At 38.1% G+C, this 26,960-nt stretch overlaps 6 protein-coding genes across 7 annotated transcripts; 2 read left to right on the top strand and 4 right to left on the bottom strand.

The window, feature by feature from the left end:
- Positions 1–384: 384 nt before the first annotated feature.
- Positions 385–13,543, top strand: LOC141901160 (cyclic nucleotide-gated channel beta-1-like). The gene is made up of 20 exons (XM_074788264.1): positions 385–444; positions 1,289–1,325; positions 1,713–1,938; positions 6,392–6,531; positions 8,629–8,634; positions 8,754–8,930; positions 9,314–9,540; positions 9,636–9,686; positions 9,765–9,851; positions 10,126–10,190; positions 10,375–10,509; positions 10,609–10,910; positions 11,030–11,127; positions 11,208–11,291; positions 11,412–11,530; positions 11,628–11,774; positions 11,888–11,999; positions 12,069–12,314; positions 12,488–12,659; positions 12,742–13,543. The coding sequence occupies exons 1-20, from the start codon at positions 385–387 to the stop codon at positions 13,203–13,205; spliced, it is 2,955 nt and encodes a 984-aa protein (XP_074644365.1). The 3' UTR covers positions 13,206–13,543.
- A 347-nt stretch (positions 13,544–13,890) lies between these two features.
- LOC141901727 (transmembrane protein 168-A-like) lies at positions 13,891–18,045 on the bottom strand. 2 transcript variants are annotated; one of them, XM_074789159.1, is made up of 4 exons: positions 17,998–18,045; positions 16,071–17,424; positions 15,561–15,835; positions 13,891–15,295 (listed from the first exon to the last, which is right to left on the bottom strand). In XM_074789159.1, exons 2-4 carry the CDS (start codon positions 17,414–17,416, stop codon positions 14,745–14,747), a joined length of 2,172 nt encoding a protein of 723 aa, XP_074645260.1. In that variant the 5' UTR covers positions 17,417–17,424; positions 17,998–18,045; the 3' UTR covers positions 13,891–14,744. The 2 variants fall into 2 exon arrangements, with proteins under 2 accessions (XP_074645260.1, XP_074645261.1); XM_074789160.1 differs by lacking the exon at positions 17,998–18,045 and adding an exon at positions 17,877–17,942.
- Positions 18,046–18,365: 320 nt separating this feature from the next.
- Positions 18,366–22,455, top strand: LOC141902646 (ras-related protein Rab-43-like). Its single transcript, XM_074790469.1, has 4 exons — positions 18,366–18,674; positions 19,189–19,372; positions 19,726–19,871; positions 20,141–22,455. The coding sequence occupies exons 1-4, from the start codon at positions 18,474–18,476 to the stop codon at positions 20,249–20,251; spliced, it is 642 nt and encodes a 213-aa protein (XP_074646570.1). The 5' UTR covers positions 18,366–18,473; the 3' UTR covers positions 20,252–22,455.
- Positions 22,456–22,681: 226 nt separating this feature from the next.
- On the bottom strand, positions 22,682–23,708 carry LOC141902520 (caveolin-3-like). Its single transcript, XM_074790292.1, has 3 exons — positions 23,538–23,708; positions 23,389–23,466; positions 22,682–23,312 (listed from the first exon to the last, which is right to left on the bottom strand). The coding sequence occupies exons 1-3, from the start codon at positions 23,664–23,666 to the stop codon at positions 23,034–23,036; spliced, it is 486 nt and encodes a 161-aa protein (XP_074646393.1). The 5' UTR covers positions 23,667–23,708; the 3' UTR covers positions 22,682–23,033.
- A 198-nt stretch (positions 23,709–23,906) lies between these two features.
- LOC141902501 (caveolin-3-like) lies at positions 23,907–24,958 on the bottom strand. The gene is made up of 3 exons (XM_074790264.1): positions 24,736–24,958; positions 24,562–24,639; positions 23,907–24,400 (listed from the first exon to the last, which is right to left on the bottom strand). The coding sequence occupies exons 1-3, from the start codon at positions 24,853–24,855 to the stop codon at positions 24,143–24,145; spliced, it is 456 nt and encodes a 151-aa protein (XP_074646365.1). The 5' UTR covers positions 24,856–24,958; the 3' UTR covers positions 23,907–24,142.
- A 352-nt stretch (positions 24,959–25,310) lies between these two features.
- Positions 25,311–26,890, bottom strand: LOC141902460 (caveolin-3-like). The gene is made up of 3 exons (XM_074790192.1): positions 26,720–26,890; positions 26,519–26,596; positions 25,311–26,188 (listed from the first exon to the last, which is right to left on the bottom strand). Exons 1-3 carry the CDS (start codon positions 26,846–26,848, stop codon positions 25,931–25,933), a joined length of 465 nt encoding a protein of 154 aa, XP_074646293.1. The 5' UTR covers positions 26,849–26,890; the 3' UTR covers positions 25,311–25,930.
- Positions 26,891–26,960: the final 70 nt, after the last annotated feature.

The raw sequence follows: 26,960 nt of genomic DNA, 5'->3' as shown, positions 1-26,960 counted from the left end.
ATCCGTGGTAATAATCGAGTTCTAGTGGGTGAACCTTTCATAAAAATGAGCATAACAACATTAGATAACATGGTTTACGGAGAGAAGGTCCGTAGCGGTTAAAAGAAATGAGTTGAGAATTTACCCACAAAACGATACCGAATAAAGGAATATAGGACGAATTTTCCAATCATCCCTTTCAACAATTTTAATATGCAGAATATTCTAAATGTATATCGTTGAAGTCAGAAATCCTAAGACGCTCATCTATTGTCGCCGTCCCTTGCGTCCTAGCGACTTCTCTCCTTGATTAATATGATATTCAGATTGATATGATATTCAAAAACTACATGCGGGATTTAGAAATAAAAATATTCAAAGCGAATACGTGTGATGCCCTTAATCATGTCACTCGACCAACAGTGTTTCGTCGTTAATTTAGAACGATGCGGCATTGATCGTCCCGTTTGTCTCATGGGGTGCGCGATTTCTGTACAAGCCGCCACGGTCCACGAGGGCAATCTACTGATTTCAACAAATGGGATTTGTAGCTTGTCAGTTGATAAGCTTTCGCACATACAAATCTTGTTATCTACACGGGACTGATGAAATGATGTTACCTGGCAACGCAGGAAAATTGTTGTAGGGCTACTTGATAGAAATAAATTGAGCCTGGCGCACAGGTGATTATTTCTATGGCTTGGACGTGAATTCCTGTGTTAGGCTACATGCTCCAATTATTGGTGACTTGTATCAAGCCGAGACAAATATTAATCTATTACCGGTCTCTCTTTCTCTCTATCTCCACTGTCACTATGTCAAAACTGTATTATGTCTCCTCGAGATCTGTCAACGATAATAGTCGCTAATAGGAATTTGGAGACGAGAATTAAGAATATTTGAGTCTAGTTTTTTGCCCAAAATCTGTGTCTTGTCGTTACTCGTAGTGAGTTGTGAAATGGTTGAATTATTATGTTAAACTTATTCCTAAATCACATTCATAATCAATTATCTCCAACCTCCATTTTCTTTCTCATGTTGCTCTTCCCTTGTTTTACTGCTTGGCTGCTTGCAGAAGCGGCAGTTAGGCTTGGCCCTTATAAGAAAACCTTCTCAATTTGGTAGTGATCATCTTATCATATCCTGACAGTTTTCTGTTCGTTTCGTTCATGTTGATTCAGTTTGTATATATTCTATATATCCTTATCGAGTATGATTTATACATAGGTCGTGTTGTATGAAGCATTACATTTTCTGATCAAAGAATCGTTGTCGGTCGTAGATTGTCTTTTCGTCTTCTCATCTGTAGAGCGATTGTTTCTCGGCGAACGATGGATTTATGGCGGGTAAATGACGCAGGATATATGGGGGATGAAGTTATTCAAGTGAATAAATACTCTCACAGAATGTGTGCCGCATCACCATACTGGCAACTTCAGTTCATTCATGCGTTAATTCAAAACTATTCGTTTTTCGCTGTATAACTAACCAGTTTTCCTGATGCAGATTTTGTTACGTTTGGGTGATTTTACTTTTTATCTCCGATGAATATTTTCTGCACTGATTTCATGCGAAAATGTGCTTCACGTATCTCAATTCGATCGATTCTACAAACTTATCCGAAATCGATTGCAACTATTTCTTTTATATTGAAATACTGACATGAATAGATTATTTGTATGTTTTTTTTGCAATATTTCTATCTTAACCGACACCTTTCTATTTATTTTCAGGTTTGAGGAGACATAGTCTTGGAAGTCCAAATTCTCCTGCCGACCCTCAGAAATTAGCCGTACGTCGCGGACAAACAGTTCATACGATCAAAATAGAGAGCGATGCATCGCTGGAGATTCCGACCCCGGTTCAGAGTCCCAGCAGCAAGTCGTCGTGGAGTGAACTGCTGCGACTCAAAAAGAAACCCGGATCTGCCAGTTCGATCCGAAGTAACTCTAGCTCTACGTAAGTATCTGACAACACGATATGCATTCTCCTCGCCGACAATAAAATGCAAAATAAAGTGATCTCTATTGGAATAAGAACCTGACAGACTGACGGCTATTGAGAACTACCTTCCTAAGTCTATTACGTATCTGTCGCTTGGTGACATTATAATCCAGCATCAAATCAATCGATCTCCAGAACTGACTGTGCTGTAAATGTCGAATGTGTTTTATATCCTCATGTAATGATACATTCGGGACCTCGGTTAAAATTGGGTATTGATCAGATTTCAGTTCGACATCACTTGAAGTGAACTGTACTAACCGAAAATAGTCAGAACTACTTACCGCGACGTTTTGGTGATTTGTTACACCATCGACCAAATCGATGCTGGTAATTTAGTGAAAGGGAGATGAACTGCGAAAATATGTGTAGTTAAAACCTCGGTTTGAACTCTCATTAATGAGGGGCTCGAACGACGGTAAAGCTTGATATAACGCGTTTTGAAATAAGCATACGGTATGATTGACTGAATACTTTTATCATCGACAGAAAATCAATAACTATTTGATCGAACGACAACAAATTGTGATCGGATAGAAACAATTTGAAATTGCTTATTGATTGAAAACGGTCCCAAATATTATTATATACCATGGCATTTAGAAAAAAAACTAAATTATAAACTATCAGATTTTTATTGAATCATCAGACTCGATCGTAATGCCGTTTGCCATTATGACTATTTCTATTCCGATCGAATGAGCTATTGACGTTTTAATCGAGGTTAGGTTTAGTTTCATCACTGGGCATGTACTTTGTGATTATATCTAATGGTGCAGTGGGGATATCTCCGTGAGCGAAATCATCCATATACACTGGAAAGTGCGTTACAAATACATTCACAGATTTCATCATCCGCGGAGACTGGTCATAATTCCAGCTGATGTTTTATTTGACAGCTCGTACGTATAAACTTAGGCCGTAACATCTTAAATGTCCGGGGAAGACGTATAGTTGACTCACTTGTCGAGGGACCAAGATCTGAACACTAACTGAATAGCCATCCGAAATATCATGATGTATGTGTCAGCCCAGCTTTAACGATTCCGCGATACGCATCAAGCCTTTTAGTGATTTTTCTGTAAAGTGGCATTGTTATGGCAGCATGAACAATATATCAAAGACACATAAAAATGAAAAGACGTTGATGATATACTACCATAGCTTACATGCCGTAGTTTGTCATAATTCAATGCTTGAAAACCATTACCACAGGAAGTCATTACTCAACCCCACAAATGAAAACCAATCTGAAATATTTGTGCCCTAATGACAGTGGGTCTCAAGTTGTATATGAGGTAAACATCTGAGAAGTCGCATTGTAAAGCTTTAGGAGCGCGGAGCAGTTGACAAATTTGCTCAGCTTTTTGCTGTTAGTAGTATATAAATGCTGTGATATACTACATTCAGATATAAGCCCCATCATTGAAGACGACGTTATCAATGAATTCACTCGTTAAACATCTTCGATTTTAAATTCCCAAAGATATAAGGGGAAGCAGAGAAGCGTCATCATTTATCAAATTTCGTCTGTCAGAGATACCCGGAACACGACGAGAAGTATTGAATAAATGTCAACTCCATAAAACGAACAGCCGCTGCGAGTGTAACATAACGTTATCTTGAATATTGATGGCAACACGTTTTCGAATTCAGTTGAATCAGGCTTTAGATAAAAGGAAGCTGCATTTGAACAGATTTTGTCTCCGTTGATAATTTATCACCTGGCTGCGAAAGCGGTAATTTCCCTCTAGCATAATTTAAAGAACTTGGTTGGTTGCATTTTCATAGATTTTAGGATTTCTTTGAGCTTCACGTTTACGCGTAATATTTTGTCGGAATATGAGGTTTATAAGATTTGTATTGGTTCTAGTCAGACAGTTATTTGATCAGCTCACGGGGACAGTGTCTCCGGCTGCTGTGTGGCAGCAGTTTTCCCCCTTGATAATCTTTCACCGTCTAATCATCGACATGGATAACGTCCCTTGGTCTCATGATTATGTAATAATTATTCTAGAAAAAAATCCCACGTATGGATCGATTTTATGCGCAATGTCAAAATTGTACACGTTTCTGAAAATCGTGCCACAGCAATAGTAGAAAATAGTCGTTGATTCTTTTTTTGTCAACGTGGAATCAAACTGGTAACTGTCATATCTATGAAGATGCTAATCAATACGGCGATAAATTGATGAAGGGTAATTCAAATTCCTTCGATCGCAAAATTCGGATAATTCCCACCCGGCTGACAAATTAAGGGATTATTTCCACCGCAGCCATGATTTGATTGGCGAAGGTTTATATTACTCTCGCATCGATATGCAATAAGCGTGAGATCGGATCGAATGCTGACAAGATGGAATGAATGATCCAAAAGGCTGAGACATGACCAGAAAATGTAGTTTTGGCATCGACGTAGGACTAACCTTTTTATCTCGTCCATATTACCAACATAAACAGTTTACCGTAGCAGAAATTTAAAAAGAATCGTGTTGTCGTTTTCGTATTCGGGGGGCCTGTCCCTGTTTGTAAAATGGGACACTTCGAAGAAAGTTTGGACTGCCAGGACTGTTCTATTTGTTCTCGCGTGTCCGCCTTCCTAATAATCGGGCAGTTCTTCAATCGCTGCAGTAACTACACGGATGGCTGAGATATATAATACTCAGCCATGTCTGAAGTAAACGGACAATGATAACACATATTTTTATTCTTTCATGTCAGATGCTGGGCTCGGGTTGAATGTGTGTCTCGATATTTGCTCCATCACTGCCCGCAGCGACCATCCTTTAACCTAATTGTGCGTTCGTGCAGCGTAACTACGCTGTCATGGCCAGTTAACGAGTCTTTGATCAGATGAATTTGTTTGAGAAGCTGATTGAATGCGTGCCAGTCTGTTTCACCCAATGATCAGTTGGCCTTTGGCTACATCTATTTTGTGATTGCAAACCATCGCTTCTAAATTTGAACTTGAGAGTGATCAGAGCGATCCGAAATAAGATGGTTTTCTCCGTTATTCGGTTGATTTGATCGATCAAGTCTGATTGCTCTGTCAGCCATTTCTAAAAGTGCCTGTAATTCGGAGAAAGGTTTCAAATATCATGACGGAAAATTGGCTCACGTCAAACGCGATTGAAATGAACTCCATCGAAACCCATCGTGACATTCATTATGAGTAGTTAATGATTGAAGCGTTATTTTATTACGGTAGACTCCGCTTTATTCAGTATTGTGTTGGGGACGTAAATATTTCACCGAGTTATCCGGATACCAGAGTTGAGAAACAGTGAAACGGAAGGTTTACAACGATTTCCTGTACCATGCTGCATAGGGCCTTTTGATAACTTGAATGACGGATCTGCCGATGAAAAATATTTGAACAAATGAAGGAGAAACGACAGTTGAAAAAGAGAATTTATTCCCTCCTGCCCTGGAAATGAACCTATCAAAAATCCGTCATCCAAGTTATAGAGATTAAAGAAACATGTTACCATGTAACAGGCATACAGTTTGTAAATCGTGGACAAATCAGAGAACATTTAATACTTAATAAATATCCTGCTTTTGATCAATGTATATTTTCAACCAATTTGTTTTCTGAATGTTCCCTCCTGTGAATTTATGTCCGGTGGTGAAGGTAAAAAATCGAGTTTAAAAATATTTTCTTCCCTCCTCCCCTGGAAAAGTGGCTGTCAAAAAATCCGTCATCCATCAGTTATCTAAAAAGGCTTCGAGTGAAGCGATATATTTTTAACATCATCAAAGGGCTGAAGTGCACGGGAAGCTGCCTTAATGAAGACTATTGAGATGAGCGTATGTTTAATTCAACCTGTCAGGTTGTTACGCGTACTGCGGCTTATCAACTAATAACGATATTCAGATTATGAGTACTACCGTCAAAATATTGGAATATTATCAAATTAATTCCGTACTGTCTATAATGTAGCTGTGCAATATGCGTTTCTAGCCATCGATTGATATTGACATGTTGAAGTGTCTTCAATAATTTCCCAGCCCTCGATTGTAACTTAATTAGCATGGTTGCTATACGACGAATGATATCAGAAGACGCCGGCCAGAATTATATTCAATTAACCTTTACCACGTTCATTCGTTTTGTGACAACAAACCTCTGATATTATCGCCCTCATAATTGATTTGCCTTCGTGTTAGAATTCAATTCTACCAAGAAGCAAGATTCGCGATCTAAATTTTGCAGCACCTACTATCAAAACGATGAGCCTCGTCAATCCTTTCTCTTGATGCAACAACGATACGACTTAACTCATCGGAACCCAATAACACAGTGGTGTAACATATAGAATTATTCCATGTTCATCTGGCCCGGAAGAGAATCGCGGAACGCTTTGACCTCAAACGAATAATTCATTTTATCAAAAACTTTTTTCAGGCTTAGCCTATCGGGTGTTAGTAGCGCTATGAGCGAAAGGTTGAAAGAGTTACGAAAAAAGTTTACGAGCAGAACAGAATATTTCAAAGAGAAAACAACTCAGCCATTAACTCCGACAGACAATGAAGAAGAAGAAGAGGGTAAGTTAATAACACAATAAATGAACTCATACTAGGAGTAGAATCATTGCCTCGACAGATGCGCAGCGTCAGAGACGATAATATTTCTTCCGATGCAATGTTCATAGCAAAACATTTGTAAGATGTCCCAATTTACTCTAGAAACGCTAGACGGCTTTCTTTCTTATTCAGTTATTCAAATGTCGTGTCACGTTTGACTTACTTTCACATCGCAATCCAATTACATAAACATCCACCGTGATAAAGGCGACATGAAATATCTCTCTAGAGAGGTGATGGACCCCTTTAGAACAGCGAATAACCGACAATTACTCGAGTTTTATATCCCAGATAATTCACAACACTTTGGTTGTCTGAGTATAGATACTGCTTGTAAACAGTGATGAAATGTTATTGGTGACGCCTGAAATGGAGTTAGCCCAATAGATCGTGACCCTTGTCGTTTGTGTAATAAACACCAGCATGCAACAAATAGCGCGCTTTCACGAAATACCAAACCATCTTAACTTCTTACACGCGAAGGTGGATCCAAACCGCACCATAATCATATACTAGCAGCAACTTCAACGACTATATCCTTTTCAGTTGCTGCACTTAGAAAAATGTCTCGTCTTTAATCTTCTAGAAGATCGTGAGGCGTCGAAGAGTGGCATAAGATAAATGCAGGATTTTTGCGACGTCCACCGGTGGATTTGCTATTTTCTCAGTTTGAAGGCATGGAGAAAATTAACCTTTCATTTGGCATTCATGGGTCTCCCGTCTCGATAGACGTGACTTCCATAAACATCGACGATGAGATGTTTCGACGGAATGCCATAAAAAGCCATTCCTTAAAATAGAGACACCTCCGACAGTTTTTCGACCACGGATCAAAGGATTGAGCATGTTTCTTTTAGCAACCTACGCCCACTCAACTTTCGCAGTTCACGATTGCGAGCATTCTCTGTCCTCATTGAATAGACAATCCCGTCCTATTTGTCATTCTCATTAATATGACACCCCATCATGTTCTAAGAGACCAAACCTTATTTCCCGCGAAAAAAGATCGCCGGCGAAGGTGCATCCCATTTGCATCATATCGTGTTTCTTAAAAATGAGATTTTCGCCTGTGCGAATGTGATAAGCATGAACTGGTACATTCTACCCGTTGTTCCGATGGGAACTGCTCTGGCCTTTAATAAATCTCACTCTATCTAGTCATTCTCTGATCCTGTTCCCAGTTCATAAATATAAATCTTATACGGATCCCGGAGGTGTTTTAAATCATACATGATCTACATCCTTGTCGTTGACGGGCCTAGTTCTTGTTTGAAAGACGGTTGTTACTTTAACAAGTATCGCCGACGATCCTCGTCAAAGATTCGCATATTTCAGATCGATATGCCAAGTGAGAAATTCTGCATAATAATAAAGTAAAACCCCTTCAGATATCTGACATATACCTAGTTTTTTCATGTATAATAACAACATCGACTGTTGCCGGCTCTATTTCACCGATACAGCGCAAATTTCGATATCTACATACATATATATATATACATTTATGACGAGCTTCTTCAGTTGATGAGAACTCTTCTGGGAAAGAGAGTCGGCAACACTCAACCATTCTCCGTCACGTTACCCAAGTGTTGTTCAAACATCGGTATAAGAAACATATTCCCCGCGTCCGTAATTAACCGCAAGATTTTACTACTTGACCCTTGCCTTCTCATCGCTCATCTTTTATTTACCCAGAATAAACTGCTATTAACTGCATTCATCCAGCTTGCAATAACGGAAATAACTAACTTTCGTGATTTGTGAATATACCGTCTGCTCGTCAACTGGGATAATACTTATTGATTGATGTCAAAATAATTCGACGTGTCGTCTGTTGAGAATGATCGGTGTGAAGTATTTGATGGGTTTCTAATCCGTGCTCGCAGTATCAATACACATCATTATTAACCGGGTTCGTGCACGAATGTTTTTCACCAGGGTGAACCGTTCACTGGTGCCAAATGGGTCCATGACGGGCCAAACGTAGCCCAAACATAAACGCCGTACCCTTGCGGTCAAATTATTCCGTCAGCATCGTTATGTTTTTTTTTTTTTTAGTAAAGAGTGAGTGATACCTGCCTGTGCCGGTTTGACCCGTTCAATTCATCATCTCTGTCATTATAATTGAAAGCAAAGTTCTATTTTCCAAAACAAATATATGAATGAAATCATTTCACTTTTAGATAAAAATGAAGATGATAAAGATGGCGATGCTGAAAAGGAGGAACATTTCTTTTTTCCCGGACCGCCGGAAAAGGCCGAGGAGGTGGTCGTAAAGTACGTCGGTTGCGGAAAATGTCGTTTTAAAGCTCCGAAGTTTCTTTCGAAATTCAAACTACCTAAAATCATCGAGCCTCAAAGTAAGTAATTGACTCTATCGAATTACGAATCAAATATTAATCTAATGACATTTCCCTCTCCGACCTACGGTAATGAAATTTGTAAAGTTATTGTTCATCCCATTTTAAGATATCACTTCCAATTTACCAGTGCTTATAATTACATTAGTGCGTCACGTAACCATTATCCGAGTGACGCTTAATGATTTGTGAAAGGTGTTTCATTTTAGTGGCAACACGTCAGTAAAATTAGAAACACGCTTTTATTCAGTTTTTTTTTGTGAGGCATTTACTTATGAAACCTTTCGTGCTAATAGACTGTTTAAACCCGTTAGAAAATGACGTTTATAATAACCATCTTTCTACTTGAGATTTTTCATTATTGTTTTCTAATACGAATTAAGGTCCCTGGTATGTGATGTGGTTGTTTATCGTGGCTTTGGCATTCATATACAACGCCTGGGTGATACCGTTACGAGGTTGTTTCGGTCTCCACGAGAATCCGACGTCTCCGATGTATGAAACGACTCCTGCCTGGTTGTGCTTTGATTATCTGTCCGATTTAATCTACATTCTCGACATTGTCCTCGTAAAATGTCGGATAAGTTTTATTAATAACGGTATCGTTGAGGTAAGTCGAGTAAAAGAACTAATTAAACCAGTCATTAATTAAAACTTGACGCGAGAAGTATTAAAAACTCCCATCATTTGAATCCCTTTTTACAGACGCGATTCGAAGAAACGAAAAAACATTACTTTCGAAAAATCGATTTCAAGGTAAAAGGAAAGGAAATTAGTAATTCAGTTTTATAAGAATAAGATGTTTAAGTTTTTCAATTAACTCTTAAAATCCAGTTGGATGTTGCATCATTGCTGCCATTGGATATACTCTACCTAGCTGTCGGATACCAGCCATTCCTTCGCGCTGCACGGGTTCTCAAGGTAAAGTCGTGATCATCTAATAAGATGAATGCATAAAAACAGTTACTCTCTCTCTCCCTATCTCTCCCTCTCTCTCTCTCTTCCTCTGAAGAATATGATTAGTGTAATTAAAAACCTCGTGATTCGTTGGAATAAAAAGATTGCAAATGAATCGCGAAAGCACGCCTATATAAAAAAACGACCTCGTTTCCGATCAACATCAACGGGATTTGTGTTCATTTTCTAAACGTGTTAAAGTCTAAACATCACGTTTTCTTTGCTCTTCGTTTAACAGATTAAGACGTTCTGGGAATTTTTCGATCGATTTGATCAAGCCGCTAAATCTGGTCATATCATCAGGTAAATTTATGATTCAGCGGTGCCTAATTGTCTAATGAACTGATTTATCACTGTACAAATCAAACTGTCGGGTATCACAAATGTGAAACCCACAATGAAAAAACCAGAAAGATTTAAAAGATCGAAAAATCAAAGATTCGTTTTTTAAAGAATACCGGGAATAAGAATATGTATTCTCTTGTAGAGTGTTGAAGACATGCACGTACATGGTATACTTGATACACATAGAAAGTTGCGGGTATTATCTGGTCTCATTTCTACAAGGATTTGGCACTACGACCTGGGTCTTTAGAAACGACCCTGATAAACCGGTTACACCGTAAGTAGATGTGTGAATTGCAAAATTTCATAAGTAATTTGAATACCTCCTTTTATAATTGTCTTTCTACTATATCGAGTTTCACATTTTCTATTTTAGGTATATCAGATGTTTTTATATCGCCACAAAAACTGCAACTTCTATCGGCAAAAATCCGATTCCGACGAACAATCTCGAATATATATTCATGACGGTTTACTGGTTGTCGGGTGTGTTCGTGTTCGCGTCGTTGATCGGTCAGATTCGCGATATTTTCGAAGCGGCTGGAGCTGTCAAATCAAACTATCGTAAAACCATGGATATCACTATCTGGTACATGCAGTCACTAAACCTACCCAAAAATCTCCAAAACCGCGTTCGGACCTGGTTCAACTATAACTGGGACCAACAGAAAACGCTTAGTAAGTTTGAATCGAAATATTGAATTCAAAGTCGAGGAGGACGTACCCCTTCAATTATTCTCAACGCGGATCTGTATTTCATTAACTTCATGGATTGAAATATTAATATTCTTTCTCAGATGAAAACAGTTTGATCGACACGCTTCCGCGTAAGATGAGGACTGATCTTGCTATTCACGTTCACTTCCAGACATTGTCTAAAGTTAAACTCTTCCAGGTTGGTGGTCAAAAGCGCGCATCTAAAATAATCAAAAGACTGAGGATAAAATCTCACTTTTTCAACTTGTAAATTTGCAGGACTGTGATAAGAATTTGTTATACGACATGATCTTGAAGTTGAAACCTGTTTTGTATTTGCCGGGTGATTTTATTTGTAAAAAGGTACGTCATCGTCAAAAAAAGGTAATCATGTCATCGAGTCTTCATTGATTACAGTAATTATTCGATTGAGAGATTTATCCTTGATTTTGTCATTTAATTTCTATCATTTCGTGTTTATAGGGTGAGGTAGGAACGGAAATGTACATAGTGATGAACGGCTCTGTGGAAGTGGTGGGTGGACCTAATAATGATACCGTGTTTGCTACTTTACATACGGGTAGTGTGTTCGGTGAAATAAGGTATGCTTCTCAAACACAATACCAGCATCTAGTCATTCAAGATAATGTATGATATAAGATTAATATACGGAAAATGTGACGTTCTCTTATATTTTAGTTTATTGGCGTTGTCGGGTGGAAATCGTAGGACTGCTGATGTTAGATCGAAAGGTTTCTCGAATTTGTTCCTATTGTCGAAGGCTGATTTTGATGAAGCGATGAACGATTACCCGGAAGCTGCTGCTCTATTGAAGAAACGATCAAAGTATGTTGCATATTGTTCTAATTGCCTTCCTTCAATCTATCACTTAACTAATTGAAAATCAACTTTTTCCGCGAGAGGGTTAGCTGGCATCATTTCACCATTTCATCATTCAGGAAACTGCTGAATCAAAACAAGAAGATAGAAGAGAAGAAAAGGTCAATTCCAGAACCTGTTGAGGTCATCAAGCGTGAACCAACACCAAAACTTGTCAAAACCGTTATCAAGGTAAATACCATTAGTGCCCAGCATGTACGCATCTGACAACATTTTACATGTGTGTACATCTCTTTCCAGGTGATCAAACCTGATTCTGGAGTGGGGAGAATGCTGGGCAAGAAATCAAAATCGAACAAGGTGAACCCTGAACAGGCATTACCCGTTAAACGGAAACTCGCACGAAGTATAACAGATGAATTGAAGGATAATGTTTCACCTCCCAGTTCACCAGAGGTTACAGAACAACCGATAGCGACAGAAGATGATAATCTATCAATCTTGAGCTCTTCAGATGAACAACCTACAAATACTAACATCGCGCAGGTACGACTGCATTCATCCTGTCATTCAAAATATTGTGATAATGATAGAGTAGCCATATTGCCCACATGATGAATAATTGATCATACACATGATCATACCCGACGACTCACAGAGACCGAAAAGATCATTCTTTTATGTTTTTGATTATAATTTTTCGATATATCTATATTTAGAACGGCGATGAAGCGGAGCCTGATGTCATCTCACAAATGTCAGATGAGGACATTTCTCTATCAGGAGAGCCGGCTTTAAATCTGGATGACAACGACGAATCGTTAGAATCACTTTTACAAGACGTTGAAAGAGAGTTGAACCAAAGACGATGCACCCCAGCACCGGGTCAAGGTATATAATGCTGGTTAATTATTGGGAATTGTTTTATGCACTACGAATCTACGAATGTCATTGGATTCAGTAAATATTTCAGGAATCAAACTTGTTGATGAAACTGGAGATAGAAGTCCAAGTGTCGAACATGTTCACAGTCGTCCAATTTCCAAACAAAGCAAGGATACACTAAATGCTGAATTGGCTGAGTTAGGGATGTTAGAGGAAAACCTTGGACGCTCGAGCCAAATCAGCGACCGGAGCTCAATGGCGAGTAATCGTAAATCAACTGTAACACCTGATATCATAGCATCTGCCGTCAGTCAAATGCCTGATGTTGAAACCTATTCAGTCGCATCTGAAATTGCGGACAACGCCGTTCCGCAAGTGAATGTTATAACATGTAACGTAGAGGTACATAGAGAGAAGAGTCATACACCGGCTAGCATGATAGAACAACCAGCAGCAGACGGTGTAGATAATCCCGCTTACATCGCTTCAGATAGCAGTCATTCGTTAAAACAAACACAACAAACTCATCAAACCCATGAAACTCATTTATAAATACGAAAAATAGCTAGGATCGACTATCGTGTAGAGAGTTTCACTGTATAGAGATATTCGTTGTATTTATTCATACGTGTTGCGTAGAAACGCACAATAATGTGATATATCTTCTATTTAAGCTAACAGTCATAATTTAATGATAGACAAATACTTCAACATGTTCTTATCTAATAAAAGCCGTGTACCTAAGAACGGATGACTGATCGAAGAATGGATTGTATGTTAAATGTCCCTTGCGCGCCTTATTATTTTCATCTGTGGTCATAAATGCGGATAGTTGTACGGACGGCATTGTTCTACGATCTCTAAAAAAAATTTATCTGTAATTGTTATATCTCTCAAAACCAATGTGTCGATTCTAGTCAGAAATGGATAAAGTAGCTGTACATATACAATGAAAACGGTTTGAGGGCAATATTGTGAAAGTTCAAGGAAATGAGATATCTCATGTCGTGTATTATATTTTTGATCGGAGGTTTTAATTTATAATAAATATTAACTTCTGTAGGACATTCATATTAGTTTTTTTTTTCGAATTTCATCGCTCACTATGCAGATAACGCTGTACTCATCTACCAGGCACAATGCTTCAATATACTGACAATGACTACTGATAAATATTACGTATTGGAAGAGTTTATTTTCTTTATTAATTTTTCTAACAAATCAAAGGACATCAAATATATTCTACATACATAATACATCCATACAATGACAATGATCCAAAAATTGATTGAAGTTGTACACATATATAACAAAATAATAAATAAATAAAACGGCGAAGATTTCTTCCATTCGTCATCACAATGAAAGCCACTCATAGCACAATAAGATAGTTTAAGGAAGTACAACATTCTTACAAAACAAGTCTCATTCAAATTACACGGTCCCTACATTAAACCATTAACTCGATGATTTCATAAGCTAATTTTTACCCTAGGACCAAAACTAAACTCGAAGTAGTTTTGTGCATTTTGCTGAAATTCAAGGAGTTTCAAGTGCGTTTGAAAGTATTTTCTGTTTAGAAGAAGTTTTTAAAGAATCAAGGAGACGTAGGGACCATGAATTTGTAAAGATTTTCATTTTACATTTTGAATTTGCACACATACATATAAACTGGAAGCTGCGTATGTTGGTAATATAGCAAACCTGAATTTCTCATTATGCATTTTAATTTTTGATCATTGATTTCGAGACCATTCAATCTGGTGAAAAATGTTCACGTTTGATTAATATCATATACAGTAGGATTTCAGGCTATAGCGGTTTTTATTTTACAATAAATCAATATCATTAGCATTTAAACTTAGACTGTGAAAGAGAAATACTTCAGAAATAATAGAGTGGAACCTCGTTACAACGAACTTCAGTGCACCTGAAAATACGTTCGTTTTAAATGATATTTCGTCATATCCAGTATGAAATTATCAAAATTGCCATTTTTTGGGATGAAATAATTCGAAGTTTGTACCCGATAAGTCATAATAAGGTTCCGCCGTATAATCAGTGAAGGGACATGAAATCTATAAAATTGATTCAACTTCGAATCAATCGGAAACCGTGATCCGTATCTAACTGTTTCGGAGGAAACCATAACATTTTCTTGCGCTTCATACATCTGAACAAACATTCACAGCAACAGAAAATATTACTTCCCAACAACGAACAACTAACACACATCACGAGCGGTTGAGCTAATTTCGGGAAGTTACTCTGCCAGTGATGAGCGATGTCCTCATCGGTCGGAAGATGAAACGAAAAGTTCGTCCATCGTCGAGAGACGCCGTACTCCGGCTGCAGACCTTTCTCCCCCCAGTTCAAATCATCGGCGCCAACCGCAGTACAGTTATCGACGACCCACTGACACGTGAAATCACCGATCTGACCGCGGCGACCCTCCTCCGCGTTCGACGGCGGAACGTAAACGCACGTCTGAACGGCGATCATCTCTCGTGAATTACGCTGCACCGCACGAATCCACCGGTAAGAATTCGCCGTGTCGAGAATCATGACGAGTCGAGCTCCCGAATGATCGCGCTTCTCCTTCCACATGTTGATAATAGTTTCCAACTGTAGAATTGTATTTCCTACAAAATCGAATAACAAGAAAGCTAACTAGTAAGTTTTAAAACCGATACAACGATGTACGTTACGCGTTTAATTTCTTTCCAAAACACCGATCAATTTTCGTTTTAAATGTAAACAAAACGGTTAATTTAATTCTAAGCTGTACCGTATATATGTAAAAGAGAATTCTCATACACCAGATTGATTTCATCGGCTCAAATAATCTAAATAAAGCAGGTTCGAATGTGATTTCAATTCGGTCAGGAATAGAGATATCTATTTTACCTGTCAGAGCCCAGTCACCGCTATCATGACTCAGTCCACTATAGTACAAGATATACGTATCATAACACGGGCCATCATCGGTGTTTTTATCGAAGAATGTTTGAAGTTTCGCTTGAACGGCTTCTAACGTCAGCCCACTCGACGTGTAATCACAGCCGAATATGTGCACCATATGATGAGTGAAGAATCTCTCGATTGTATTCAATATTACCATCGAACGACTGCCAGTCTCCTGTATGAGAGACTCAGCTATCAGTGTAGTCGCGCCATCAGCTCTGAATAATATACCAAATACATCTTATATTCGTGGAATAAAGAAAGTCAACTCTCGACGCTGCTGGCAGATAATTAAATTGGTCGATTAGTGGCTATCATTTCAATTGTAAATGAACTAAATGTAATCAACAATAAAAGACTTGCACAGAAAACCGAGGGTGGTAGTCAGATAATCACGGGTTTACTGTAATAGATTTCTACATCATTCTTCATAATCTTAGATATCAAACTTACCTGTGTTGTAACGCTGGAGCAACAATAGCATACCCGATACATCTCCCACCTAGCGCTCGTCCTAACTCTAACAGTAAGCTGAATACTAGACCTTCTAATGGTAAAACAACGAGGAAAGCAGCGAGCGTCGTTACGGTTCGAGTTTCCCAAGATACGACCGCGATCAAGAACGTCGTGATCAACGTAACACACGTCAAACGCTGAGATATCAAACTGAAATGTCGCACGCCTTTCGATTCCATGATTCGGTTGATATTACGACTGGAGTCCGACGCGTATTTAAACGTCGTGTTGCAAATCGTGATTTTCTTCATCAGCTGCCAACACGTTATAACGAATATGACGTGACAGAGCAGCCAGAACGTCGCGGCGGCCATGAATATCGGCACGACGATATACCATTCTTTATGAGTCGGGATTACAACTGCACAAGTTATACAATACGCCAGTTCGATAACGGCAAACAGCAATATCGCGGAATGTCGAAATAGTACCGATAGTTTTAGAAAGCGTTGCCATCGGTCGAGTACGCTATCCTTACAGAATAACCACTGCAGTAACGGATCAATTAACAGCTTCACAGCGAAACACGATAAACTGAAACAGTTTATATCGAGGCGTATGCGTAATTTCGGGAAGAAATAGACACCCGTTAGAACGGCGAGTAGAAATATGTTCAAAAGTCCGACGAATGATTTAAGACGCAAGGCGACGACTGTCAACCCGAACGATACGAGTAATATGGAAAAGGCGAGCATATCGCTAGCGATTGTCATACTAGCCACGATCATTCCCGTCAGTTCTAACAACTCGATCAACGACAGAAGCGGTCCCGGTAATCCGTGAGCGGTGGTCGCCTGCGCGAAGAAGCTCGCGACGAACTGCACGACTAAACTCGTTACGAACAGCGCGTTCATCGCCTGCTCGAAACCGTCGTGGTCGAACGTCGGTTTCTCCGTGAACGAAACGATTCCCATAAAATAGCAAATCCACATTCGAATCAGCGCCGACGCCGCTGACCTCATCGATAGGTAATATGTGATTACGCATATTAAAGAAAATATCAACAACCCGACCAGACACAGAACAAGAATGGTCGTATTCCTCGTGAAACGCCACCTATTGTACATTCCGAAGCTTAACGCTAGTATTAACAGTAACGTTGCCAAATGTCGCAGATTTTGAACGCCGATATGAGTTCTACAATGTCGCAGCCATATTTTAAATGTCGATACGTCCATGTTTCGCGCTGCTTGTATCATATACTGACAGTTCATGCGTGTGACCTGTTTGCATAATTCAATGCGGTTGATGAACCGAAATTTCAAACTTTCCGCAAAATTCATTGTTGCACCTGAAAGACAGAAATAACAGTTTATACATCATGGGTGGTTCTAGGCTTCTTTCCAGCGAGGTTGCCTTCAGGACAGTGATTTTCAAACTGTTTCTCTGACTTTGTTAATTACATCTTTTCAAAATATCTTAACAGACGGGCCGTAACATTCACCGCACTATTTTTCTCTTCTTACCCTATCCAATCCTACCAACTAATTTAAGTTAACCTCACTAGTAGACCATAATACCAACAACACAACAAACATCCAAAAATTGTGCTAAATTCAATTTCGTTTCTTTTAACAACAATTATGGCATTAACTGATGTGGCACTAACTGAATTAACAAGCTCCAAAAAACTCAACAATATGGTAGAATAATTCCCTGCTGGCTAGTGCTACGCCAACTTTCAACAAGTGGCTATCGCTCGCCTGGCCCTGGCCTGGAGAAGTGTCATGTCAGTCACTTTACATCAGATCAGTGTCGAGTCGGCTTTATCCAGGCCCAGCGTTTATCAGCTATCACGTCCACACTTGCTCCCGACTTGCAATTCAATGCATGATTAATTGTAACTGATTTCAAATAACAATACCTTTTTAAACAATAGTTTTGTACAAAATTACATTATTCATGGTTCAGTGATTTTCGAGATAATTTGTTGAGCGCGGACGTAATGATTACTGTTAGACGAAGTACGGGTCGGACAAATGGACCGGACCAGAGGGGTTCGTTGCGAATAATAAAAACAATCTTTGAATGTCACCTATTTTTGAAAGATTATTAATTTCTACTGATTTAAGAGGATTTATTTTCTATATGATTGGAAAAAAATAGATCGAACAAAGAGAAAACTATATCTGTTAGAATTAAGATGACAAAACCCGTCGCGAACTCGGGACTCGAACCACATCATTTTACAAAAGGGGATCCTGGGCCATCCGATATAGACAACACCGTTAAAACCAGGAAGTGTTTCCTCTATCTCGAGTGCAGTTTTCACCATTTTCCCCTATTTTTTAGTGATCCTTTTCATATAATATAGTCCTTTTTTAACTCAAATGTAAACAAATGGCTCAACAGAACTCACCCCTAGATAACGATGACGCCTTCGATTATTTATTCAAAATAGTGTTAATCGGTGATACCGGTGTCGGAAAGACATGCGTCGTTCAGAGGTTCAAAACTGGAAATTTTATGGAAAAACATGGAAGCACGATAGGCGTCGATTTCACAATGAAAACCTTAAACCTCGATGGAAAACGAGTTAAGGTACGATTTATTCTTTTTAAATTTGAAAGCGTGCTGTTGTTTGAAGACCAAGGTACCTACGACGATATTCCATCTGGCATCCCGCAGTCATCTTGTCTGGAGCATGAACCACGCACCCAGATGCGTATATTCAAATTCGCTCTACAGTTGCTGAACAAGTCAAGATTTTGTTGACTGCTAAGCGATGATACATGCTTCGCTCAAGTTGTCTTGTTGCTAACGAGCCACAGTAGTATTATAATGACTAAGTAGTTTCAAAGTGAAATGGAGGCATTTTCTGCTAATCTTACAAGTGTTCGCATCATGCGCAGACTTAATAATTAAATAAAGCACTTCAAATAAGCAAACTGAGGGTTTGTAAAGTCACAGTAATTTGAAAATATTGAGAAAACATCATGCATGTCTTAGAGGTTCTTGTTGAAGCATCATCGAGACCCTCCTCGATGATGACAAGCTTTCTTTGTCCTTGATATTGATTAAACCGATTATTATCTATTCTATTTAATATTTTCAGTTACAAGTGTGGGATACAGCTGGACAAGAACGTTTTCGTACGATCACGCAGAGCTACTACAGGAGCGCTAATGGAGTTGTTATCGCTTACGATATTACTAAACGAGAATCATTCGACAACGTTCGTAGATGGGAAGAAGATGTTCTTAAATACGCCGGTTCTAACGTAGTTCAACTGCTTATAGGTTCGTATTAACTGATACGCAGTAAACCCCGCTGCAATCAGTAGCGTTTGACCTGTTGATGTTTCACTGAATTGAGAATCAAGAAAAAAGTGAAGTGGATATTCTGCCAGACCTATCCGAATCGTAGTCAGGACCTATTCGGGACGTATTTCAATTGCTTTTTGAGAATAGAAAATTTGTGTCGTGAGGGTTGTCACTTCAGCCCTTGCATGTTTGTATACCATTATTCCCGGTTATTTCTTCAAATTTACAGCACATCTAGATGCCGTGGTGTTTGAAGTGCTGTCTGAATGAGTCCTCTAGTTAATTAACCAAAAATCACATTCATTTATCATCACATTATCATTTTGTAGGGAATAAAAAAGATTTGGAAAGTTTACGTGAAGTTAACGATGAACAGGCTCAAGAACTCGCCCAACATTTAAACATGATGGATGCCGTAGAAACCAGTGCTAAAGACAATACTAATGTAGATGAAGCGTTTATTAAAATGGCCATTGTACGTAATTATGAATTTTCATATCTATTCTGACATCAGTGGTAGATTCCATGTACCGCGAGTCGATTGCCTCGGACAGAGGATAATCGATAATATTTTCATACTCCAATTCATTATGATAAAGACCCATCCTTGCTCTGATTCCCTCGGAATTTGCATACCTCAGAGATTTGTCCATGCCACAAGTTACGAGGCAAGCGTAATGTACTTTGTTCATGTTTTTTTTATTATTCGTTTTTAATGGTTTCTAATTCGTTGATGTTTTACAGGAATTAAAAAAACGTCATGGAGGTGACAGTAATTTGTATAACGCGCCAGACAATCGAGGAGTGACTATTAATACAAAGAATATGAATCGTGGTTGGGGTTGTTGTTCATAGCAGCAGCAGCAGCAGCAGCAGCAGCAGCAGCAGCAGCAGCAATCAAACACAGACTGTAGTCTTAGTTCAAACAGGACTTCCAATGCCTATATGTGATCGGTAATATATTCAGGTTCTACTTTTTATCAACAGATGTCGTGCATCACATTTGTTTTGTCTGGATGAATGATGGCGCATTTTAATTCCGATTCACTCTGATTTAGCATCTACAGACTAAAGCTCCTCACTATATGACTGTATATTCGAATATGATACGTGATCACATCGTTTTTGTTCAATGTTGGGAAAAAGCTTTCAATTTTCTGATTTTTTAAGATCACGAATGGGCTCTTGTTTTTATCAATTTTGATTTAAAAATATCCGATTTTAGAGATGTATTCTTTCTTTGTTTTGTTCTCTTGAAGTACTAGTATTCTTCCCAAGCTTTAGTATATACGATTATATCTATGGTAACTTGTATGTAGATAAATCATTTTCTGTTATTGTTTCCTTTAAGGAATTATAATTTCTGCTATATCATTATTTCTCTGGTGAACTGTGGGAACTTCATTTAGGTGCTAGATCAATATAAGGGATTTTCATAAAGTGCGATGAAAGTCAATATGATATTATGATATTTACATTTGTTCTCTTCAAGTGCGCACTGGCATTGAAAGGATGGTGCTATCCCTCCTATGTACATTGTGCATCCCTGTACTTTATGAAACGGTCCCTTATGGTATATAATGGAACCGTTTGTAATATGAAATGTGGACAATGTGTGATACAACTATTATTATTGGGCAGTCATGATCAAATAAATATATACTCAGTTTGAAGACAAAATCAATGTTTTACAATCTGGCTTAGTCTAATTATACCTAAAAAGTTGTTGATTTTGTGTCAACGACAATAAATCATCGTTTTGTTTTGTGAGGCAATGCTCTAATTCTTCTTGTGTAAATATATCTGAAATGTAATTAATAGGGAAATTATAGTGTACGTATTTGTAATTGTGTTGATATTGAATTTGTTGCGTTGTGTTCATAAAGTTTAAAAGGTTTGCTGTATAAAATGTATAGGAACTGAAAAAAATGTTGGTGATTATATTTAGGGATGATTCCATGTTGCTTCTAGTCATTACAGCGATGACAATAATACGATATTTATAATCGATATACGCTTCATTTGTGATCGTAGATTTCACATTAATAGATACCGAATTCCATGTCCATAAATCTGTCCATTTTTACGTGGAACGATCTATAATTTTGACGTTATAGATCTGCCTTTGTGTTTAGCCCGAGGGCTTAGTTCTGTCTAACTACAAAAAGTGGTGATGTACTCATCGGTGGAAGCATTATACGAGCCTTTCTTATCGCTGTTTGGATTATGTTCAAATGAATATCAAAACATTCACCGAGGCCCGAACGAGTTTTCATGTAACGTATGTATGCACCTGATCTGCTATTGTAGGATGCGCGTTGTGTATGCGATCAGTGTATATGAATTATATCTGCCTGGTGAGCTTTATGATGATGGTCGGTACATCGTAATTGACCTAGTAATTCTAACAAGGGTGAGGTCTCCACTTCGCCCAGATGTTCGCTTGATGATAGCTGTAGCATATGGTCATGTCCAACGGCTGGAAAGGTCAATTACAACTTCCGCTGAAAATCGTCATTTCTCTCAATGCATAATGTATAGATTTATATTCTACATGTAGTTGACTATGTTCACGCATTGCTGTTTGCATATGGAAAGCCTCGATATTACAAAAATCTACTTTATTGAAATTAAGCTCCACGTACCAGACATACACGATGGTAATGGTTTTTATCGAAATCAAAATTGAAGTGGCAGCTGGTTGTTGGTTCATAAATAATAGTTTTGTCAAATAAATATATTATGAACTGGGTTGATGATGATGATGCAAGGCAAGGTGGATATGTTGGAAAAAAAAACAATAAATTGTTACACGATTAAGTTAAGGCACGGACTCAAAAACAGAGTTCATGGTTAAAGTAAAGCAGCTTTCAAAAACCGATTCTAAAATCATACACTTTCGTGGTAAATCGTGCGATTATTGATGCCGCATATTTGATGGTGTGCTATTTATCCGAACCCCAGGAATATTAATCCCTTGGATTAATATTCCTAGGGCTGCTTAAATTGTCCATATATGATATTACTATTGAAATGTAATCTTTATTCCTGAAATAACTATCAGCTATTTACAAAAAAAGCTTTTTTTTCGTTTCGTTGAGCGGCCTTTCCTCGGCTATTCATGTAGGAAGTTGTTCGTGTTTTGCAGTGGTTTTTTGCAAGCTTCCGTATTTTGTGTCCGGCATTTTATTCTCATCACGATCAGAATGAACCCTGACGGTTATTTTAACTCCGTATATCAGCACGAATTGAATCAAAATGGCAAAAAACGAATACCTGTATACAAGTGAACCGTAAGAATTCTTTATTTTGCAGCGGGTAAAATATGTATATTTACAATTATGCGGAGTGATGCCCATACAGCACGAAACACTTGTTGCAGCGAATAAATAAACGATTAATCATGTTATGTAATATATTAATAATAATGATAATAATTGGAATGTTGAAAATAGATATGCGTCTTTACGGGAAATATCCCAGTATCGACAATTAAACGAAAGTATTGAATTTTAGTGCAAATCACTAAAATATCGAGAAAAGTAATCGCTAAATCTGCATGAAATAATATTGATATGATGCAGCGTCTGCGTGTAGACCGCGCGTCAAATTTATGAAGATATAATAACGACCTTCTTTAGACCATTTGCTTATTAGTAACAACCTGTTCAACCCGAATCTTTGAGAAAATAAGCCCGATTGCTTGATAGCAAGGTCCATAAATCGCTTCCATACACGCGACCCCGCACCTCTTGAGACAGTGATAGTAGAGTTCGATGGCTCTGAGACAAGGCGTGCAACACCAGATCGTACAGAAACTGGCGCACGCGAAGAAACATCCCCAAATAATCATCAAAGGAATGCCGCATATTACTGTCAACAGCCTGTACATCCATAGTTTTACTCCCGAGTAAACCTAAGATAAAGAACTAAAATAGTACGCGATCTCTTCAATTTAAGAGTAGCGATTTCACTCTCAGAATGTCGCTTACCGTGTGAGTAAGGGTCCAAACTTTGTAAAAACTGTGAATACCAGGGTCCGGCTCACCAAACACTTCATCGAAAGCGACCTATGATAAATTGACGAGTATATTTTTTTGTGTCTGCAAATGCATATAAGATAAATATGGGGGAAACTTACTAGCAAATGGTCATTGATGCCATTTGGATCTCTTTCGTCTAAAACTTGCCTTCCACCCTCGAATCTAACATCGGGATCTTCTCCCCGAACTTTTAATTGTAAGCCTCTATCATCAGCCATCTTTTTCATATCTGCAAAAGTGAAGGCCTACCTTTGCCAGGGTAGTCGAATATACCGCATATTAATTTGTTGCGCAACAAACTGTCGGCCCGCGCGTATTCTATACTTTTTTCCCGCGCCAACAGCTCGTCTGAAATCCGGCAGTCGACACTATAGAATTTATCCTTGTAAAATACAGCTAAAAATCCCAAAATTTGAAGAATAAAGACGAGATCTTGTATATAAAAGAAAAATATTTATTTGCTTGTGTTACGTAAAATTTCCCTCAGTTAACTACTATACAAAATCAGCTAGAATGAAATAATCTTTATCATTTATCAGATTGTCACCTCGTTACACATAGAATCTATCATTCGTAGGCTTGCCAATTAAAATCTAACTTTTTGGCGGGTTTAAAAGCACGCACGACTGACAACATCATAGAACTATTGGTCACGACAACACTCTGAAGTAATCAATTTGACACAGTTCACTCGGATATCGTCTTAAACTTTTTCAATCTTGATCTTCGAAAAAATAAGTCCGGCTGTTTCACAACAAGGTCCGTAGATCGAGGAGACGAACGCGTTCCAGAATTTCTTCACGCAATGCATATTCAGTTCGTAAGCTCTGAAGCAAGGCGCGCAACACCAGATCGTGCAGAAACTGAGGCAGGCGAAATAACATCCCCAGAAAACCATCAGCGGAAGGCCACATATTAACGATGTAATTCTATACGTCCACAATTTCACCGCAGAGAACACCTATAATACAGATCATAAAGATTTACGTATGAATTAATAATGATTCCTCCTGTAACGAATGTGGCTGAATTATTTATCCACAATGTGAACTTATAACATGTACGTAGTAGATACAGATGCCACACATGGTGACCAGCTAGTGGAATCTAAATTTTACTTACTGTATAGCTTAACGTCCAGATTTTATCAAAACTGAACACTCCAGGATCTGGCTCACCAAACACTTCATCGAAAGCAACCTAGAAATTTCACATTTCATATTATATAATTGTTCTGATAGAAAAATGGAATGGATTCGATATCCATCTGTTTTAAAACGATGTATATACACTTACTCTCAAATGGTCGTTGATGTTATTAGGATCCCTTTCGTTTAGGTTTTGATTCCCCTTCTCAAACTTGACTTCGGCAGAGTCTCCCTGAACGGTTAATTGTATTCCTTTGTCATCAGCCATCTTTGCTGTCTGTTTCAGTTGCGATGTGAGCTCTATAAATGTTACACTTCGAGTGTGTGCAGCAGTCTGAGTGAGCAGCTAGTGATGCCGCTAAACAAAGATGTTTCCCGCGCAATGAGTAACATGTGACAGCATGCTCACATACAATGGTCCCTTTAATCCCCACAGGCAAATAGTCTCCTATATATGGACGAACAAAGCCATTCAGATTTTCTACCAGGGGACTCTCACGTAATCACAATGTCTCCATCAGTTTGTCACTCAAACAAAAACCACAGCGCAATTATCAGATTATAGAGTATATTCTCGGACAAACCATGGACTTAAAAACGAATCGTTATTCAGTCCATGAACAAACTATAACTAAGTAAACACATTTAGTTATTACTTATATCTTTATTGTCATAAAGTCATTGACAGAAAATTAAAGAATAAGGGGCCAATAAAAGATTATCACGGCGTATAGACAAAAATATATAATTTTTTGAATCAAATAGAAATATACATCAATATAAATATCAGAGATATATAATAGTGTAAACGTCATCATTTGACTATTTTTCGAAATTTTAGTTAAAATCAATTTATTAAAATAAAAAGCTTTTTAGTCTTAAAAAGATTGTCTATATGAATACATCTAAAAAACGAATATTTTTTGCTTGGTTCCATTATGTAGTTATAGATAACATGCCACAGGTAAAAATCCGATAAAAAATGTCATTATTCGCGATATAGATTAGGAAGGGAAATTGTAAGGTCTAAATATATATGACATAGCTTACGTACGTGTATTTTCTATTCAGGCCTTTACTTTAGACGCCTTACAGATGATCATCACCAGTAACTTGAGAAAACTACGTATATTGTCATCAATATTATTATGAAATTGTTTCAAATCTAGATCTATCAAAACTACTGCGGTGGAGACAGTCATAACTACGTCGATATAAATAATGTCACGTTTGTTAACATCAATATTAAAGCGCTTGCGTTATTGTTCAAATGCCCATAGAATATAAAATTTATACATGTACAAAGAGTAATACGTCACGACATTAACGTATAACATTATAATTTAAACTTTTTGGATTTTGATCTTTGACAAAATAAGTCCAGCTGTTTCACAACAAGGTCCGTAAATTGCCGAGACGAACGCGTTCCAGAATTTCTTCGTGCAATGCATCTCGATTTCGTAAGCTCTGAAGCAAGGCGCGCAACACCAGATAGTGCAGAAACTGAGGCAGGCGAAATAACATCCCCAGAAAACCATCAGCGGAAGGCCACATATTAATGATGTTATTCTGTATGTCCACAATTTCACCGCCGAAAAAACCTATGTAGTAAAACAGGGAATAAAATATGCATCATTAACTGCGTAACGCGTTACGAACATTGACCCAAAGGGCGTGGTCGACAATATTCGATGCTAACTGATTTAAAATGATATTACTTGTTTCAATTTTCAATGCACACTTTAATCCCTACGTTATATGAAATCAGAACTTATGAAACGACTGACGTTTAATAAAAACAGCAATTTTATCAATAGATAACAAAATGAATCCTGACCTAGGCTAACGACTTAATTGGGCATCATTATGTATTATATGAATATACATTCGGTAATTTCAAAAAAGAACACGGATAATATATTGTCACTTACTGTATAACTTAGCGCCCATACTTGATCGTAACTAAATATACCCGGATCGGGTTCACCAAAAACTTCATCGAATGAGAGCTAGAAATGAATGCATATAAATATAATTTTAAAAAGTCTCTCATCAGAATTATCATAATATAAGCATAGATATCCGCCTGAAGAAGCAGCACTACGGAATATTCCAGCTTCGAAAAAACTTACTCGTAAATGTTCATTGATATTATTCGGATCCCGATCGTTTACATCGCGATTGGCCTTCTCGAATTTGATTTCGGAGGGTTCCTCTTGAACCGTTAATTGTATTCCTTTGTCATCAGCCATCTTTACCATCAGTGATGCTGGGCGGGAATCGATGATAGTGACATCTGCCGAGATACCCCAAAACAACAAAACGCAAAAGAAGAAACTAACTAAAAGACACTGGTTTTTCATTTCATTTCAT

This window comes from Tubulanus polymorphus, chromosome 3 (genome assembly GCF_964204645.1).
Source record: "Tubulanus polymorphus chromosome 3, tnTubPoly1.2, whole genome shotgun sequence".
Lineage (NCBI taxonomy): Eukaryota > Metazoa > Nemertea > Palaeonemertea > Tubulaniformes > Tubulanidae > Tubulanus > Tubulanus polymorphus.
The sequence above is the reverse complement of the archived record's forward strand: the minus strand, read 5'-3'. Positions and strand labels throughout refer to the sequence as shown.

Bases quoted from the DNA above. Each gene is read 5' to 3' on its own strand.
- LOC141901160 (XM_074788264.1), top strand. From the start codon at position 385: ATGTCACTCGACCAACAGTGTTTCGTCGTTAATTTAGAACGATGCGGC. The intron at 9,852-10,125 runs GTAAAGTCGTGA...TTCGTTTAACAG, and splicing joins GCGCTGCACGGGTTCTCAAG to ATTAAGACGTTCTGGGAATT. The intron at 12,660-12,741 runs GTATATAATGCT...TAAATATTTCAG, and splicing joins CACCCCAGCACCGGGTCAAG to GAATCAAACTTGTTGATGAA.
- LOC141901727 (XM_074789159.1), bottom strand. From the start codon at position 17,416: ATGAATTTTGCGGAAAGTTTGAAATTTCGGTTCATCAACCGCATTGAA. The intron at 15,836-16,070 runs GTAAGTTTGATA...TATATTATTCAG, and splicing joins GCTCCAGCGTTACAACACAG to AGCTGATGGCGCGACTACAC. The intron at 15,296-15,560 runs GTAAAATAGATA...TCGATTTTGTAG, and splicing joins CGGTGACTGGGCTCTGACAG to GAAATACAATTCTACAGTTG.
- LOC141902646 (XM_074790469.1), top strand. From the start codon at position 18,474: ATGGCTCAACAGAACTCACCCCTAGATAACGATGACGCCTTCGATTAT. The intron at 19,373-19,725 runs GTTCGTATTAAC...ATCATTTTGTAG, and splicing joins CGTAGTTCAACTGCTTATAG to GGAATAAAAAAGATTTGGAA. The intron at 19,872-20,140 runs GTACGTAATTAT...GATGTTTTACAG, and splicing joins CGTTTATTAAAATGGCCATT to GAATTAAAAAAACGTCATGG.
- LOC141902520 (XM_074790292.1), bottom strand. From the start codon at position 23,666: ATGAAAAAGATGGCTGATGATAGAGGCTTACAATTAAAAGTTCGGGGA. The intron at 23,467-23,537 runs GTAAGTTTCCCC...AATTTATCATAG, and splicing joins GCATCAATGACCATTTGCTA to GTCGCTTTCGATGAAGTGTT. The intron at 23,313-23,388 runs GTAAGCGACATT...TCTTTATCTTAG, and splicing joins TTTGGACCCTTACTCACACG to GTTTACTCGGGAGTAAAACT.
- LOC141902501 (XM_074790264.1), bottom strand. From the start codon at position 24,855: ATGGCTGATGACAAAGGAATACAATTAACCGTTCAGGGAGACTCTGCC. The intron at 24,640-24,735 runs GTAAGTGTATAT...TGAAATTTCTAG, and splicing joins ACATCAACGACCATTTGAGA to GTTGCTTTCGATGAAGTGTT. The intron at 24,401-24,561 runs GTAAGTAAAATT...TCTGTATTATAG, and splicing joins TCTGGACGTTAAGCTATACA to GTGTTCTCTGCGGTGAAATT.
- LOC141902460 (XM_074790192.1), bottom strand. From the start codon at position 26,848: ATGGTAAAGATGGCTGATGACAAAGGAATACAATTAACGGTTCAAGAG. The intron at 26,597-26,719 runs GTAAGTTTTTTC...ATTCATTTCTAG, and splicing joins ATATCAATGAACATTTACGA to CTCTCATTCGATGAAGTTTT. The intron at 26,189-26,518 runs GTAAGTGACAAT...TTTACTACATAG, and splicing joins TATGGGCGCTAAGTTATACA to GTTTTTTCGGCGGTGAAATT.